The 18,145-nt window shown below is 40.7% G+C and overlaps 1 protein-coding gene across 1 annotated transcript in view; it reads left to right on the forward strand.

The window, feature by feature from the left end:
- The window catches only part of PRPF18 (pre-mRNA processing factor 18), a 51,417-nt gene extending 33,650 nt beyond the window's left edge, over positions 1-17,767 (forward strand). The window contains exon 10 of the mRNA XM_027121914.1: positions 15,414-17,767. Coding sequence (XP_026977715.1) covers positions 15,414-15,494 — 81 coding nt within the window. The 3' untranslated portion in view covers positions 15,495-17,767. The remainder of the gene's footprint in view (positions 1-15,413) is intronic.
- Positions 17,768-18,145: the final 378 nt, after the last annotated feature.

An 18,145-nucleotide genomic window follows, 5' to 3' on the forward strand; every position in this document is an offset into this window, starting at 1 on the left:
ACAGGCAGAATTGCCCCAAAATAGGAGTAGGGCTGCTTTAGAAGATATGGGGGGGATCCCTACCACTTGATGTGTGCAAGCATCCAGTTAACTGTTGCCCTTCCTGGTCTGTTGATTTCTCTGGTACTTCTCTGCCATTTTCCCTAGAGGCCATCGCTTAAACCTGAGGTTGCAAACTCACATACCCAGGATAGTTGGGTAACAGGTGAGCTGAGTGTTAAGAAGCCTCTGACCCTCGGTCTCTCTTTTCTTTTCCTACTTTTCATGTAGCCACAGATGGAAGCAGTATTTTCATTTTCCTCTCAACTCTGTGATAAGAACGGTGGACAGTTGATTACCAATGTTGTGTTAGTTCAACTGTACTCCAGTATAAAATAAAAACTTTAAAAAGTGGATAGCGCAAGCACAGTGTGAAGTGTCAGCTGAGTCTTAGCCTCCAGCGTTACGGGAGTCACTTCAGCTCATTGTTGCCTTGTAGGAATATGGTTCTAGTGTTGTTCCATCTTCCTTTAGTTTTTAGTGAGATACTAGAATCCTTAATTTTTTAAAAAAGCATATGCTCCTATTTTTAAAATATTGGCAATAACAAAAACAAAAAAATTAGCATTGTGTGAGGCCAAATAAAGTACCAGTTTTTGATCTGTCTTAAAATAAACCCATAGTGCAGCTCAAGGCAGAATGAAGCCACCCCCATGTTAGCGTTTTACGAAATTCTTGATTACAATTAACTGAGTGATTTCCTAAGCTGTCTTTTAAATCTTTCTCCTCTTATTTTGGTATTTGGGTAAGGTTGAGTTGAATTATTCCTACAAAGGGACAGTTTAAATATATTATTTGAAGTTTAAGTCAGGAAGTGACACACTTAAAGGATCAGGTAGTAAATATTTTAGGGTTTGGGCTTCATAGGTCTCTGCTACAACTCTTCAACCCTGCAGTGAAAGCAGCCAGTGGCTGTGTTCCAGGAAAACTCCATTTATAAAAGGGGCAAGTGGCCCGTGGGCCGTAGTTTGCTGACCCCTGGTAAATGTATAAACCCAAACCTTTTCTACGTTAAGATATTTGCTGAGGAGGTAATAGTGAAAGTCATTTAATAGGGTAATTTTTCTTTTTCTTCTTTTAATTTTTTTAACATCTTTATTGGAGTATAATTGCTTTACAATGGTGTATTAGTTTCTGCTGTACAGCAAAGTGAATCAGCTATATGTATACATATATCCCCATATCTCCTTCCACTTGCGTCTCCCTCCCACCCTCCCTATCCCACCCCTCTAGGGGGGGACACAAAGCACCAAGCTGATCTCACTGTGCTATGCGGCTGCTTCCCACTAGCTGTCTGTTTTACATTTGGTAGTGTATATATGTCCATGCCACTCTCTCACTTCTTCCCAGCTTACTCTTCCCCTCCCCGTGTCCTCAAGTCCATTCTCTACGTCTGTGTTTTTCTGTGTCTTTATTCCCGTCCTGCCCCTACATTCTTCAGAACCATTTTTTTTTTAGATTCCAAATATATGGGTTAGCATACGGTATTTATTTTTCTCTTTCTGACTTACTTCACTCTGTATGACAGACTCTAGGTCCATCCACCTCACTACAAATAACTCAATTGCGTTTCTTTTTATGGCTGAGTAATATTCCATCGTATATATGTGCCACATCTTCTTTATCCATTCATCTGTCGATGGACACTTAGGTTGCTTCCATCACCTGGCTATTGTAAATAGGGCTGCAGTGAACATTTTGGTACATGACTCTTTGAATTATGGTTTTCTCAGGGTATATGCCCAGTAGTGGGATAGCTGGGTCATTTGGTAGTTCTATTTTTAGTTTTTTAAGGAATCTCCATACTGTTCTCCATAGTGGCTGTATCAATTTACATTCCCACCAACAGTGCAAGAGGGTTCCCTTTTCTCCACACCCTCTCCAGCATTTATTGTTTGTAGATTTTTTGATGATGGCCATTCTGACCGGTGTGAGGTGATATCTCATTGTAGTTTTGATTTGCATTTCTCTAATGATTAGTGATGTTTAGCATCCTTTCATGTGTTCGTTGGCAATCTGTATATCTTCTTTGGAGAAATGTCTATTTAGGTCTTCTGCCCATTTTTGGATTGAGTTGTTTGCTTTTTTGATACTGAGCTGCATGAGCTGCTTGTATATTTTGGAGATTAATCCTTTGTCAGTTGCTTCGTTTGCAAATATTTTCTCCCGTCCTGAGGGTTGTCTTTTGGTCTTGTTTATAGTTTCCTTTGCTGTGCAAAAGCTTTTAAGTTTCATTAGGTTCCATTTGTTTACTTTTGTTTTTATTTCCATTACTCTAGGAGGTGGGTCAAAAAGGATCTTGCTGTGGTTTATGTCATAGAGCATTCTGCATACGTTTTCCTCTAAGTTTTATAGTGTCTGGCCTTACATTTAGGTCTTTAATCCATTTTGAGTTTATTTTTGTGTATGGTGTTAGGGAGTGTTCTAATTTCATTCTTTTCCATGTAGCTGTCCAGTTTTCCCAGCACCACTTATTGAAGAGGCTGTCTTTTCTCCATTGTATATTCTTGCCTCCTTTATCAAAGATAAGGTGACCGTATGTGCGTGGGTTTATCTTTGGGCTTTCTGTCCTGTTCCATTGATCTATATTTCTGTTTTTGTGCCAGTACCATACTTTCTTGATTACTGCAGCTTTGTAATATAGTCTGAAGTCCAGAAGCCTGATTCCTCCAGCTCCGTTTTTCTTTCTCAAGATTGCTTTGGCTATTCGGTGTCTTTTGTGTTTCCATACAAATTGTGAAATTTTTTGTTCTAGTTCTGTGAAAAATGCCAGTGGTAGTTTGATAGGGATTGCACTGAATCTGTAGATTGCTTTGGGTAGTATAGTCATTTTCACAATGTTGATTCTTCCCATCCAGGAACATGGTATATCTCTCCATCTATTTGCATCATCTTTAATTTCTTTCATCAGTGTCTTATAGTTTTCTGCATACAGGTCTTTTGTCTCCTTAGGTAGGTTTATTCCTAGGTATTTTATTCTTTTTGTTGCAATGGTAAATGGGAGTGTTTCCCTAACTTCTCTTTCAGATTTTTCATCATTAGTGTATAGGAATGCAAGAGATTTCTGTGCATTAATTTTGTATCGTGCTACTTTACCAGATTCATTGATTAGCTCTAGTAGTGTTCTGGTAGCATCTTTAGGATTCTTTGTGTATAGTATCATGTCATCTGGAAACAGTGACAGTTTTACTTCTTCTTTTCCAGTTTGGATTCCTTTTATTTCTTTTTCTTCTCTGATTGCTGTGGCTAAAACTTCCAAAACTATGTTGAATAAAATTTTTCTTTTTAAATTGAGATATAATAAACCTTAATAAACAGTGGAGCCTGTAAAGTGTATGAAGCTTAATTGTACAGCTCAGTGATTCTTCATATATATGTGATATTTATCAAGACATAAAATGAGGTCTGGATCATAGGAGATTTCAAGCAGCACCCCTGAAGTTTCCCTCATTCCTTTTCCCAGCCTAATTCCTCCTCCCATCAGAAATAACCATGGTTTTGACATGTGTTATTATTGGTTAATTTTGCCAGTTCTTGGACATCATTTAAATGAAACCTTGCAATATGTAATTATTTTCTTTTATGTAGAAATATTGGTGAGAAGTAACTGTTTTCTGAAATATGGTAAAAACAATTCAGCGGGCTCTTCACTGTAACATGATTTCATCTTTGGGTTTTATGCAAACCTCTATAGAATTTAAACTGTGAAGGTTGTTTGAAGTGTTCTCTTTCTCACAAAAATTAAACACACCACAGGGAGGGTTTGCTCACCATGTAGATCAAAGAGAAGTTGTATAGCTTATTGGTAGCCTCAAATCTAGGGCGAGATGGAAATTGTTGGTAGGAACTTCAAGGACTTTGGTCGGTCTGCCAGTGCAGATGTAGCCTTTGGCCCAGATTTGGATAAAGCTTCTACACAGATTAAAGGAAGTTCTTGACTATTTAGAGTCTTTATAATTCAGTCATTTCAAGACATCTCTTGAAAAGGTTCATATCTTGGGTGTTCTTTACTTGTTGGTAAAGAAGAGCAGGAAGAAAAGCTGAAATGGACATCACGTGGTGATTTGCCCTCCAGATCCACTCCATCCTTCCTCACCGTGTTCTGTGCCCTGGAAACCTGGCTTTCATGAACAACATGGACAGGCTGTCTTGCCCTCTGACTTCTGAACGGGGCAGGCGATGAGAGGGACTGGAAGGCATTCTGTAGGTGGAAGAAGAACGAGTTTGGGGTGTTTATTTCCCTGGCTTCCTCCCTGTAGAGTCACTACACCCTTCCACCCAAGGCCACAGCCGTCTCCATACAGTTAGTTACCCTCTCTGGGCTTCTGGTAACAGTCTTCTCCCTTGCCCCCTTAGAAAACAGGCTAGCCACAGCTTTGCAGTGTTGTCAGCTCACGGGTCCTGGTCTTGCCCACGCCTTTGTAAAGTCCTTGGGACTGCTACCGTCAAATTACCCAGTTTGAGTATGCCCTTTGTTTCCTGTGGATACCCTCCCTGATTCCTATAGATTAGTCTGTCTGTGTGCTGTGTTACAACACAGGTTTCTTTGGGGATTAGAAGATTAAGGAGTAATATTCATTCCAAATAATTTTCCTCAAGCGTTCACTGTTCCAAAAGGCAAAATGTCCCATAATCTTCTCTGGCAAGTTGTGTTCAATGACCTTAAGTTTGTAAACTCCCTGGTTAAAAACATCATTCCAGCATCTTATGTCAGATATTTATATCTGCATTTCAGATTTCGGCATATTTCACCTGTACTAGAATTTGTCAAATTTAGTTGTTCATGGAACATTTGTAAATTTATAATATGTTCGTGAATTGCTGAAAATGGTATAACAGAAACATTACTGCAGTGAGTGATCACAACGTGATCCATGTGTTGTATGCACATGTCATGGTTAGCTGGTCAACACTCCCTATGCATCAGATTGTGTGTCACACATTTGTGGGTCAAGCGGCCTTATGCTACCTCCTGGCATTCTTGGCTCTGATAAACCATTTCTTAAAGGCAAGTTGTCTTGGTAACAAACTGTTTACCCATTTAATAACTTCCTGGCATATTAAAAGAAATTTTTAGAGAAAAATAGTGCTATCATTTCTCTTTCACATACATTACCTTCTAATATTACAGAACGCCCTTGTTGGGCAGAAGCACACTGTGGGGAATGCTGGTCTAAACTGTGCCATGTTGCTTTTTAGCTGGCAGCTAAATAGACGTTTAACTTGGGGTGTTAACTCTGTATTTCTCAACCACATGCTTAAAAAGAAAAGTCAGATCACCGTGCAGCGTGAAGGCCTTGTCAGACAAATAAAATCTTCGCTCAAATCGGCCATTTGCCATACATTTTTACCTAACTTCGTTAAGTACGTGAGTGCTGTTTTCAGAATGGAATAATCACTTGTAATTTGTTCCTTTCTGTGAAGTGATGAACCTTTGAACTGGAAATAATGTTCTTTTATATATCAAACATTCAGACAAGTAAAAATTGAGAGCACCTCTCTATTTCTTACCATACACTCCAGAAGATTTAGTCCCAAACTATTTTTTCTTTAATTTTCCACTAAGTCCTACAGATCCTGAATATTTTAATACATTTAATACTTGCATTGGGACTCTTCATTAGAAGCAGCATGAGATGGCCTTCATGTGCCATCATCCCAAGTAGCTAGATCCAGATCGGGTATTAAAAAGTGTAGAATGAGTAATTCAGATCAACTCAATGTTAATCATATACTTGTAAGAAAAGAACTCCTGTGTGCAATTCTTGAAGGCTTGGCCTTTTTATGCATGGCTATGAATGTTAGTTGCTATTGTAGAAATTAACTTTTCATCATTAAGTACACATTTTTTGAAAATCACATTTCGAGTCAAATATGTATTCCTTTAGTCTGAAGTTAGGATTAATTAGTAACTTAAATATCTCATGGTAATTCGTTCCTTTATTAGAACCTTGGCAGTTTGTTGACAGAATTTAAATAGCTGCACGGAAAATGTTCTCAACTTATCCCTGTTCTTCATGTTCCTAGGCTGCACCACTAAACGCATCTGTGCTTTCGTTTTCAAGACTTTGTTCTTACAGGGTACACTAGTGACAGGAACAGAAATAATTGATAAAATGTCTTCCGTATACTTCAGTAAGGAGATTACTTAAAAACAAAAAAAGTCTCCCTCAAGTGCTATTAACTGATGATAGTTTATAAAATAAAAGGCGAACCTAGCTAAAAGGGTATGATTGTAATTTGGTTTGTTTTTTTTTTTTGGTTTATTTTTTTGCGTGGGCCTCTCACTGTCGTGGCCTCTCTTGTTGCGGAGCACAGGCTCCAGACGCGCAGGCTCAGTAGTTGTGGCTCACGGGCCCAGTTGCTCCACAGCATGTGGGATCCTCCCAGACCAGGGCTCGAACCCGTGTCCCCTGCATTGGCAGGCAGATTCTCAACCACTGTGCCACCAGGGAAGCCCTGGTTTGGTTTTAAAAAGCATTTGCTTTCTGCAATGATAAAAAATTGCTGTTTTTTTGAGTTGATGCAGGTTGATTGTTTTAATGGTTCATTGATTTATCTGGATATAAACAACTCTATTCAGGATTTGTATCCTATATCACATACTGTGATACACCAAACTGTATATGTAATTGATATTTTTATGCCTTATCTAGAATATGCTGTAATGCTTGCAATTAGGTTATTTAAAAATTGTGGTGAAATATATATGGCATAAATTTTACCATCTTAACCATTTAAAGAAAATCTTTATTCAGCTCTACCATCTTAACCATTTTTAAGTGTACAGTTCATCAGTTAGACTTTTAAATGCAGAATGTTTTCCTAGAAACAGTATTGATTTAAAAAAAATCAGTTTTAGTAAAATATTGTATGGGGAGAAAGTCATTAAGGAGCCATTAATGAGGACTCTGTAGAATCTGGAAAGGCTCAGGACATGGGACTTTTAGGTACTTCTAAAAGACTGGACCAGGGACTTCCCTGGCAGTCCAGTAAGACTCCACCTTCCAATGCAGGGGGTGCAGATTTGATCCCTGGTTGGGGAGTTAAGATTCCACATGCCTCGTGGCCAAAAAATCCAAAACATAAAACAGAAGCAGTATTGTAACAAATTCAATAAAGGCTGTAAAAATGGTCCACATCAAAAAAATCTTAAAAAAAAAAAAAGAAGACTGGACCATGGGATGGGACTGAAAATGAAGGAGTGGTTGAGAATTAAGATAAGTAGTCCAGAGATTCCTTCTACCCTGTGCAAGTGGGCCCTCCTGCCTTTCTCCCTTATAGCAGAAAACAGGTTAACTTTCTGAGGGATTTGTAGCCTCAGGCAGGGTGAGATGCCCTACTCAAAACAGGCAACTCAAGTGAGGGTCTGTGTGTTGACAGATGAGACCTCTGGTTCCTTTTCTCCACTGGTCCCTCTGATGCTGGCAGCCAGGCTGTTATCCCACCTCAGGAGACAGGAGGGTTCTTCTCTGTGAACTGACCCAAGAGAAAAGATGCACAGTTACTAACAATTAGTATTCTGCTAATGAAAAAACTAACTTGCTGCCATATTGTCCTAAAATGAAGTTCCATTGATGAGCCCTGCCCATTCGGTGAGTTTCCTTTAGCTCCTTATTGCCTTACTCATAAATATGCATGTTCACCTAGGATCATCAGACATTCAGGGAAAGTTTCCAACATGAAAGACAGAGACCAAAAAACACATGGAAAAAAAGGAGTTGAGAGAAACTGAATTATAGCATAGGGAACAGAAAAAAACCCTTTGATTAAAAAATTAATATCCTTAGATAAGGTTGTAACTATGAAATAACAATAGCTACAAAAAAAGAATTAAAACAAGCTTTCAGAAGTTAAACATTATAGCAGAAATTTAAAAATTAGATAAAAGGGTTATAAGATAAAGTTGAGGAAATCTCAGAACTATGAAAGATACGAGAACAAAAGAGTCAATCTATAAGGTCTGCAACTATTCAAATTCCAGGAAAAAGAAAAGAGAAATTGGAGGGTAGGAAATAAAGAATTAATGCAGGAAGAATTCCCAGAGCTGAAGGACATGCATTTCTAGAATGAAAAAAGAGCTCACTGAATTCATAGCAAATGAATAGGAAGGATCTCACATCAAGGCTCAATATAATCAAATATTGGAGGCCAAGGATAAAGAGATTTTCAGTGCTTCTGGAGAAAAGAAACAGGTCACTTATGAAGACTCAGGAATTAAAATGCCCTCATACTTCTCATTAACGGTTCTGGACGCTGGAAGACAGTGGAGCAATGCCTTTGTATTAGTAAGGGAAAAAGTCTCCAACTCAGAATTCTATTCCCACATGAACAGTCAAGTGTGAGTATAGGTTAAAGATATTTTCAGACAGGAAAAGTCTCAAAAGTGTGACCCATCTTGTGTCACATACCCATTCTCTAGAATCATCATTATTGTAGCTAACACTTACATGGTGTTTACTGTGTGCTCACTGCAGCAATTTAGCACATATATATTCTCTCTCACTCTTCTCTCTCTCACATATGTAGTAAGAGAATGATACTGTGATTTCTTTGTTTTACAAGTGGGGAAACTTAGGCATGGAAAAGTAATTTCCCAGGGTCACACAGCTAGTAAGTGGTGGAATTGGGATTTGAAGTTGTATAGTCTTAACTCCACTATGTTATATAGCTAATACTTGAGGATGTGCTCCACCAAAATGAGGGAAGCAAACAAAGATCCAGAAAACAAGATCCAGCACAGGAGCAGGGCAAAAGGAATTCCCAGGTTGAAGGTGAAGGGATGCTCCAGGATTGTAGCAGTACAAGGAGGTCTGGAATTCAGCTGATGTAGATTGGAACAGATAAGACAGAGGGCTCCAGGAAAAAAATGTAACAGCTGTACTACCTGATGTGTTTGGTCATATTGAGAGTAGTCTCACTGTTGGAGAATGAATTGATATCTACGCAGAAAAGCAAAAAGATGGGGAAGAATACCTAAGAAAAAGGATATTGGCTCTGTTTTGGACAATATTTGTGTAGACATTATGAGGTATATCCTAAACATCGTGCTCACTGAGGACTGTGACTTGGGGGAGGAGAGGGAGAGAAAGGCGCGTGTGTGCATAGGTGGGGCCAATGCACGTAGTGTAAGAGATGAAATCTTCACCTTTCATAGGAGGTAGAAAAATAAAAACTGGAAAAAAATCAAGCACTGTCAGCGTGTAGTATCTAGAAATATGGCAGTAAATACCAGAAGAAACGCCTAAGAGATTTGGAGTGGTTGCCTTTGGGGTGATGGAATTAGGAATTGGAAAGGGTGAGGCAGGGGACTGCTATTATTTGATAGAAGAACTGTGTGATTTTAAAAATATATACAATAACATGCACACAAAACATGGGATTACTCTTGGCTTTTCTCTCTGTCTCAGCCCATGTCCTGTCAGCAAACCATGATTGTCCCATGTTCAGCTTACATCTGGGGTGATCCCTTCTTACCACCTGCACTGCCACCGTCTGGGTCTGGCCCCTGCCTGTCTTCTCTGGATGACTGCAGGGTCTCCTCTCTGTGCTTTTTTCCTTGCCCCTCTTCTGTTCAGTCTGTGTGGCACCCAGAGGGATCCAGTTAAAATACAAACCAGACTGTGATGCTCTCTTGCTCAGAGCCCTACAGTGGCTCCCTAGTTCAGGGAGAGCCAGAGCCCTTCCGGTCACTTCCCACATCCACACACACCTCTTGCCTGCCTGACCTTCCCCATAGCACTTGCCACCATCCAACACATTAGATATTTACATATTCATTTTGTTTCTTGTCCGTTTTACATATTTTGTTTCTCGTCCGTCTTCCTTTATTAGAATATATTCTCAATGAGGGTGAGGATTTTTTCTCTTTTTTTTTTCCCCTGCTCTATTCCCAGAGCCTAGAGCAGTGCTTGGCACGTCGTAGGCACTGAATAAGGATTTATTAAATAAATGTATTGCTTTTATAAAAGTGAAAATTATATTTAAAAATACTACTTGTTTTTAAAAAGCTATTTGCAATAAGCTAAGCTAAGCAGCTCCTTGTCTTCCTGGTTTAAGCATCCCCAAGCAATTTGAAACTAAAATCCTGAGGGACCTAACTGAAAAGATTTGTCTCCATTTGGAAAATACTCATATGTTATCATCAGGTTATGCCCCTTTAAAACTCTGTGCTGGGTGCTGTCAGTCCTTATGGCAAAAATTTACTGTAACATTCCATGGTAACTGTTTATGATGGAGACTGTTGAGTTTCACAACTGTTTGACAGCTAAGATTTCAGATAGGGTACTCTTTTTTTTTTTTTTGCGGTACGCGGGCCTCTCACTGCTGTGGCCTATCCTGTTGCAGAGCACAGGCTCCGGACGCGCAGGCTCAGTGGCCATGGCTCACGGGCCCAACCGCTCCGCGGCATGTGGGATCTTCCCGGACCGGGGCACGAACCCGTGTCCCCTGCATCGGCAGGCGGACTCTCAACCACTGCACCACCAGGGAAGCCCCAGACAGGGTACTCTTAATATTCATTTTTTAAGCGTAGAATCTGTTCAGTGAGTGTAAATAAGCATCACAGATACCTTCAATAAGGCACAAACACCTAAAATTCTAATTCCTACAGTGTAAGGAAAATGACCCCCAGCGTCTTAGCATCTGTTTGCCTTTCATTGGCTCATAATAATTCTTGCTGTGTTTTGCTGCAGATTAAAGCTGTTTAGTCGTTCATTGGACTGTTCCCTTTCCTAGCTTTGCCTCTCTTCTCACCTCTTCCTTCAGGAGACTTAGGATCCTTTTAATGATATCACATACATGTCCATGGCTGCAGCTCCAGTTCTGTAGCCACAGGATTAGAATTCACAGCAGGAGAAGCTGGACTGTGAGAGGGAAGGGTCTTTGTCCTAAAGCAACACCCGATTAGGCACAGTGAGCAGCAACAGCGCCAGCAGAACGAGGAGCACAGCAGGCTCCCGGGCTTCCTTCGCACTTGCCGGCGAAAGTCTTCCTTCGTGGAGACCAGCTGAAGGATAACCTCCCTCCACACTCCCACTCCTTAAAATAGCATAATATGGACAGTCTTTGAACCCACAAAGGACTTGACGTGAAATGTTTGAAAATCGTGTTTCTCTGATGTTGAATCTCTTAGATTATAGCTCACTTCGTAGAAGTAATTTATGTTTGTGTTATCTGCTTACTGTGGGACCAAAGAGCTTTGGCAGGCTTTTTACCTCATTGTTTTGTTTTGGTTTTGGTGATTTTACTTAGCTTAAGTGTTGTTTGAACATGAAGGTAATTACAGAGTAAGAGTTCTAGATCTTTGGTGATGTTTTCGCTACCTGTTAACATTAGTATGTATTTTGAGGGGGTTTACCCTTCCTGCTCGGACTTCTAGATGCACTTTTCTGTTACTAGATTGTATAATTCCAGCAACATACTCTGCTTTTCCCACTGGGTCATGAAACTCTTTCTTCTTTTAAGAGCACATGATATTTCATTGTATCATTTTTAGGAAAGAAAATGAATTTGGGGGGAATGCTAGTTAAGTACCAGGTAGTGTGCTATATATTTTTTCATATCTAATATAGACCTGAACATAGTCAACCTTTGGCCTCTGATGGCATTTCATTGTTCTTACTGTGTTAGGAACTGGGTCGTTTCAGTTTTTGTGAATGCAAGGTGAGAAACCTTAAAATAATTTGTGCCAAAAATTGCTTTGGAGATCATTAAAATTAAGTGCTGCTGTTACTGGTTGTCGTTTTTAATAACTTATCAATATTGCTGTAGATGTCTAGATTTCAGTAAGACATCTGACAAAGTGTCTCCTTGTAAACAAGGACATTTGTAGGCTGGTAGATAAACGAGTAAATAGGATTCAATGCTAGTTGTAAAACTTGCAGAATTGTTCTGGAGAGATCTATAGTGGCACATCGCAGGTTTCTGCCCTTGTCCCTGGCCTGTTTGTGAACTTGGATAATGACTTAGAGGCATGTTTGCTTGCTGGTGGATGAGAAAGCTAAGAAGAAAAACTGAAAATAAAATGCCCACTAAAGATTTTAAAAGATCACAGACTGAAGGATGAGTTGAAAGGGACTGATTGAATCTTTCTTAATTGTGACAGTTCTTATCATCAGTTAAAAATATCACTATGAAGTTATAGACTGGATGAGAACTGGCCAAATTGTAGAAGAGATAGAAAGCACCTGAAATTTGTGACATCATGGGAATTTGTGTATTGCATTTGTCTATAAAGAACCGAAGGCCATGGTAACAGATGCCAAAGGTACAGAACGAAGGCGGTGTAGTAGTACTAAGACTACATTCTGCAGAACTGGCCAGGTCGTGCTTGTGCTATTTTTTATGATTATAGTACAATTTTTTTATTGTGTAATATTTGGTACGTAAAAAAGAACACATGTGATATGTAAGTTATGAAGCAAATAAGATAAATGTCTAAAGGCCTTAATCCCAGCTTAAGAACTAGAACTTTCTGAAGATCATAGAATCTGTATTTTCCTCCTGTACCCCAGAAGTAACCATTATCCACAATTTGTCATTTCCTTGCTTTTTCAAAAATAATTCCACCATGTTATGTGTGTATTTCTTAGCAATATATTATTTTTAAGTTGTTTTTGAGTTGTATTAAAATGGTATAATAGTAGAAGAATCAATATTGTTAAAATGACCATACTACCCAAGGCAATCTACAGATTCAATGCAATCCCTATCAAACTACCAATGGCATTTTTCACGGAACTAGAACAACTAATTTTAAAATCTGTATGGAAACACACAAGACCCCAAATGGCCAAAACGATCTTGAGAAAGAACAGAGCTGGAGGAATTATACTCCCTGACTTTCATCAGAACATTATGATACTGGCACAAAAACAGACACATAGATCAATGGAACAGGATAGAAAACCCAGAAATAAACCCATGGCTTATGGTCAATTAATTGAGGACAAAGGAAGCAAGAATATACAGTGCAGAAAAGACAGTCTCTTCAATAAGTGGTGCTGGGAAAACTGAACAGCTACATGTGAAAGAATGAAATTAGAACATTCTCTAACACCATATACAAGACTTAAATTCAAAATGGATTAAAGACCTAAGTGTAAGACCAAATACTGTAAAACTCTTGGCGGAAAACAGGCAAAACACTCTTTGACATAAATTGAAGCAATATTTTTTGAATCTGTCTTAGAGTAATGGAAACAAAACAAAAATAAACAAATGGGATCTAATTAAACTTATAAGCTTTTGTAGAGTAAAGGAAACCATTGTCAAAACTAAAAGACAACCTACTGAATGAGAGAGAATATTTGCAAATGATATGACTAATAAAGGATTCATACCCAACGTATATAAACAGCCCATTACAGCTCGACAAATAGCCCACTTAAAAAATGGGCAGGGCTTCCCTGGTGGTGCAGTGGTTGAGAGTCCGCCTGCCGATGCAGGGGACACGGGTTTGTGCCCCGGTCCGGGAAGATCCCACATGCCGTGGAGCGGCTAGGCCCGTGAGCCATGGCCGCTGAGCCTGCACGTCTGGAGCCTGTGCTCCACAACGGGAGAGGCCATAACAGTGAGAGGCCCGCATACCACAAAAAAAAGGGCAGCAGAACTGAATTGGCATTTTTCCAAAGAGGAAATGCAGATGGCCAACAGGCACATGAAAATATGCTCAACGTGGCTAATCATCAGGGAAATGCGAATCAAAACAACAATGAGATACCACCTCACACCTGTCAGAATGGCCATCATTAAAAAGTCTACAGATAACATGCTGGCAGGGATGAGGAGAAAAGGGAACTGTTGTACACTGTTGGTGGGAATGTGAATTGGTGCAGCCTCTGTGGAGAGCATTAAGGAAGTGTCTTAAAAAACTAAAAATAGAACTACCATATGACCCTGCAATTCTACTCCTGAGTATATATCCAGAAAAACCCCAAAACACTAATTTAAAAAGATACATGTACCCTAATGATCATAGCAGAACTATTTACAGTAGCCAAGACATGGAAACAGCCTAAGTGTCCATCAGTAGACGAATGGATAGAAGAGGTGGTCCATATACACAGTGGAGTACTGCTCAGCCATGAAGAGTGAAACTTTGCCCTTTGCAGCCGCAGGGACAGACTTTGTGGGCGTTATGCCCAAGTGAAACAAGTCAGAGAGAGACAGTGACGTCACTGACATGTGAAGTCTAAAAGATGCAGCAGACTAGTGAACATAACAAAAAGAAGCAGACTCACAGACACAGGGAACAAACCAGTGGTTACCAGTTGGGAGGCGGGGGGAGAAAGGTAATATAGGGGAGGGGGAGGTACAAACTGTTGGGTGTAAGACAGGCTCAGGGATGTACTGTACAACACGGGGAAGACAGCCAATATTTTGTAATAACTGTAAATGGAAAGTAACCTGTAAAAATTATATATAATAAAAAAAGTTTTAAATGGTGTAATACTGTATATAGCATTTTACCACTTGCTTTTTTTTTTTGGCTGCGTTGGGTCTTCGTTGCTGCCCGTGGGCTTTCTCTAGTTGCTGCGAGCGGGGGCAGCTCTCCGTTGGCCGTGTGCGGGCTTCTCACTGCGGTGGCTTCTCTTGTTGCAGAGCACAGGCTCTAGGTGCACAGGCTTCAGTAGTTGTGGCTGGTGGGCTCTAGAGTGCAGGTTCAGTAGTTGTGGTGCATGGGCTTAGTTGCTACGCGGCGTGTGGGATCTTCCTGGATCAGGGCTTGAACCCGTGTCCCCTGCATTGACAGGCGGATTCTTAACCACTGCACCACCAGGGAAGCCCCTTGCCACTTGCTTTTTACATTTAACGTTCTAAGATTCATGTATATCCATTGTTCTCAACCAGAGTCTCTCATCTGGACCGTAGAACACAGAAGATGATTTGAGTGCCCATTTTCTCATTTCTCCCAAGGATGGGACACATGTAGCACCCTTTTAGGGTACATCGGAGAGGAGCTGTCTCATTACATATAATGGATGCTTTAGGCTAGCCAGCAGGGCTTAATTCTCTATTGGAACCTGGTGGAGAAAGGCTAAATCGTAGCTCTAGGTAATTCTTTTTTACTGATGTAGTATGTTCCGTTTGTGAGCATACTAAAGCTTATTCACATATTCTTCTATGATGGACATTTGGGTTGTTTCTGGTACTTTTGATGTTATTGTTTCTGTGAACAAGCTATGACCATCCTGTACCTTTCTCTGAGTGCACACGATTAAATCTTTCTCTCAGTGTACATCTGAGTGGTGTTGCAGGGGACTGCTGCATTTTAGCGGGGACGTTGGTAAACTGGAGTGAGTACAGAGGAGGGCGATCGAGCATAGTTTAACCATATCATAACCAACCATTATTTATTTTTATTTTCTTAGGGATTGAAGAGGTTAATGACCATTTGCCAGAAGCACTTTCCTACAGATCCATCGAAATGTGTGGAGTACAATGCACTATGAGATCTGTGTGCGGCCCGTGAATATCACAAGAAACTTAAGGAAGCCTGGCGTGGACTTGCGGAACTGCCAACAGCACGAGGGAGGAAGAAAAAGGAATTTCTGGTCTCTGAGTTCTGCCTAATGCAACTCTTGGTTTTAAGAACTGTGTTGGCTCTCATGTCCCATCTGACTGCCAAGTGATTTTTGTGTCTTGCTTTTATTTTAAATAGTCGAAAAATTAAGTTCTAAAGACTTTTCCCCATAATTTAAATGTGTAGACAACAGTCACAGGACAGGGTTTAAAATAACTTTTCCCCTCTAGACCTGAAAGTTGCAGTTAGAGGATTAAAAAGGAACATTTGAGGATGGACTTAATTATTTCTGTAAAATATGGTAATTTTCACGTTGCCTCTTATGAAGTGTTTATAGAAAAATATTTTTATATTTTTCAACAAAAACATGGAACCATTTAATGAAACTTGATAGTCCTTAAATGTTGCTGAAGTTTTGCCATCTTGCAATAGATTTGAATGTAAATATTACTACTGTTACGTGTTATTTTTCTTGCATTTCAAAGCTTTTATCTTTTAAATTGTGTAAATTTTAGTATTGGTCATCTCTCGGGACAGATGCAATTAACAGGAAATAGAAGTTTGGAACACAAAGATTTGAACCAACAGAAGTTCAAATTCAGTAACCCCAGTGCATCAAGGTTCAAGGTGGGGAAATGGATTGTCAAGCCAAGGACGGGGATGTTTCGCTGCCGCTGGTTCTTCCTAGAATAGGACTGCCCGTGAGCGTCATCCTCCCGAGACCGGTGGTGGACAGCTGTCCCAGCTCCATCCCGCCCAGCAGAAGAGGAAGTTGCCAGGACCCTTGGCCGCTGCCCGAGACAGTAGGTCCTGGGTCTGATTTTGCACAAACGAGGACTTCTTTTGAATCTTGCACAGTGTCACCCCCAGATAATTGTGGCGAATCACTGCGCTTTAGAGGTTGAGAGGACTCAATGGATAGAGGCAGGTAGGGAAATAGAAAGCTGCCTGAGCAGGTGGATTGGCACTGCCGGCTAGAGGGAGGAGTGGGGCTCCAAAGTCAGCACTAACTCACCTCATACTGCAGCTCCCCACCTGTGCACGTAAGGGTGTGAGTATGTATGTACGACCGTGAGCAAGTCACTTCAGCCCTCTAAGCCTCAGCTTCCTTATCTGCAAAGGTGGTGATACTTGTATATACCTCATGGCGTCACTGTTGTATTTACGTAAAAGAAAACGCTTAGCTCGCTGCCTGGCAAGTAAGAGCTCAGTAAATAGCAGTTGTGTCCTTGTTGTTAGAGTGAAGACAAAGTAGCTTTCCCCACCTGCCGTCAGGGTCATTGTGGGCTCACGTGACGAGAACAGTGGTGGTGGCAGCAGCGTGCTAGCAGCGTCGGCAGTGCTCGTAGGAGCATCTATTAAGCATTTACTGTGTCCAGGCTCTATAGCTGCTCACACTTTGAGCCAGTTCTGAGTTTAGAAGGATCGAGAATGTGGTGGGGCTGGAGTCAGCTGCGCGGGTGCAGGTGGGCTCACAGTCACTTCTCCTGGCCCCTCTTGGGAAGCCTCGAAAGCCAGTTCTGGCCACTTGTGGGGTCTGTGGCTGTGCCTGACTGATCGTGTCCGCTGGTCATGTGTGCGATGGTGGCTGAGGCCTGCTGTCCTAAATTGAATCAGGGTTCCTTGCCTACTTTAGAAACAGTTTCTTCTTATTAAATTACAACCGAAGAGAGCTTACTAGAGCAAGTAAGAGACAGACGTTCATAAGATATGACCACAGTCTAGACTTCTTTTATGTAGTCTTGTTGTATAGGACTTGTTTATAAATATTGTTGAACGAACACTCCCCCAGGTCACTTCTTTTTTAATTCCCAGTCAGCATGGTAGTCAGCTAATTTTGTGTTGTCTTCCCATTTGCTGTTAGTTAATATTCCACCACAAAGAAGAAACTGCGTCATGTGACACCAGTATCTTCTAAAACTGATCAGTGTGGATAGATGGTTGGAAAAAAGAGTTGTACTGTATTCTGCAGTGCTGTGAATGTCGGTCATTCTGGGCTTAGGTTGAAAGACGTAGATCTTGTGGAAAAGTCTTCCGTTTCCCTGAAGTGAAAGATCTTCAGAGGATTGCAGATGTCATGGGGGTGTGTTAAAAAATGACCTCTCGCAGTCTCCAAATCATGAAAATTTTAGTTCACCAGATGCTGCATATTTCTATTTTTTAGCTATTTCTAAAACAATAAAGGCCTGTCTTTTAAAATCAGTCACAGTCCTGAACTAAGTATATTTTTCCCTTTCTATCTCCCACCTGCTCAGACTCCTTTCCAAAGGAGTCGTGTCTTTCTGGATTCATATTTAGTGAAACACTGGTTTCCCCCCAGAAGTAAATACTGCTTTTCTTAGGAGTGTTCTTGCCAGCTACAAAGACCGAGCAGTATTTTTCAGCACCGCAGCACGGGGCTGCGGCAGTCTGGAGGTCACGGCTGTGATTCTAGCCTTTGGGGAAAACTAGGAAAAGAAGGCTGAGGCCAGAGACAATTGACACACAGCGGGGAGAGAGAAGGGATGGTCCTGGTCCTATAGGAAGGAGGAGGAGTCCCGAGAGACCAGAGCAAGGAAGGCAGCTGCCACTAGCAGCAGC

This window comes from Aethalodelphis obliquidens, unplaced genomic scaffold (genome assembly GCF_003676395.1).
Source record: "Aethalodelphis obliquidens isolate GAN/ISIS:26980383/991018 unplaced genomic scaffold, ASM367639v1 scaffold23, whole genome shotgun sequence".
NCBI lineage: Eukaryota > Metazoa > Chordata > Mammalia > Artiodactyla > Delphinidae > Aethalodelphis > Aethalodelphis obliquidens.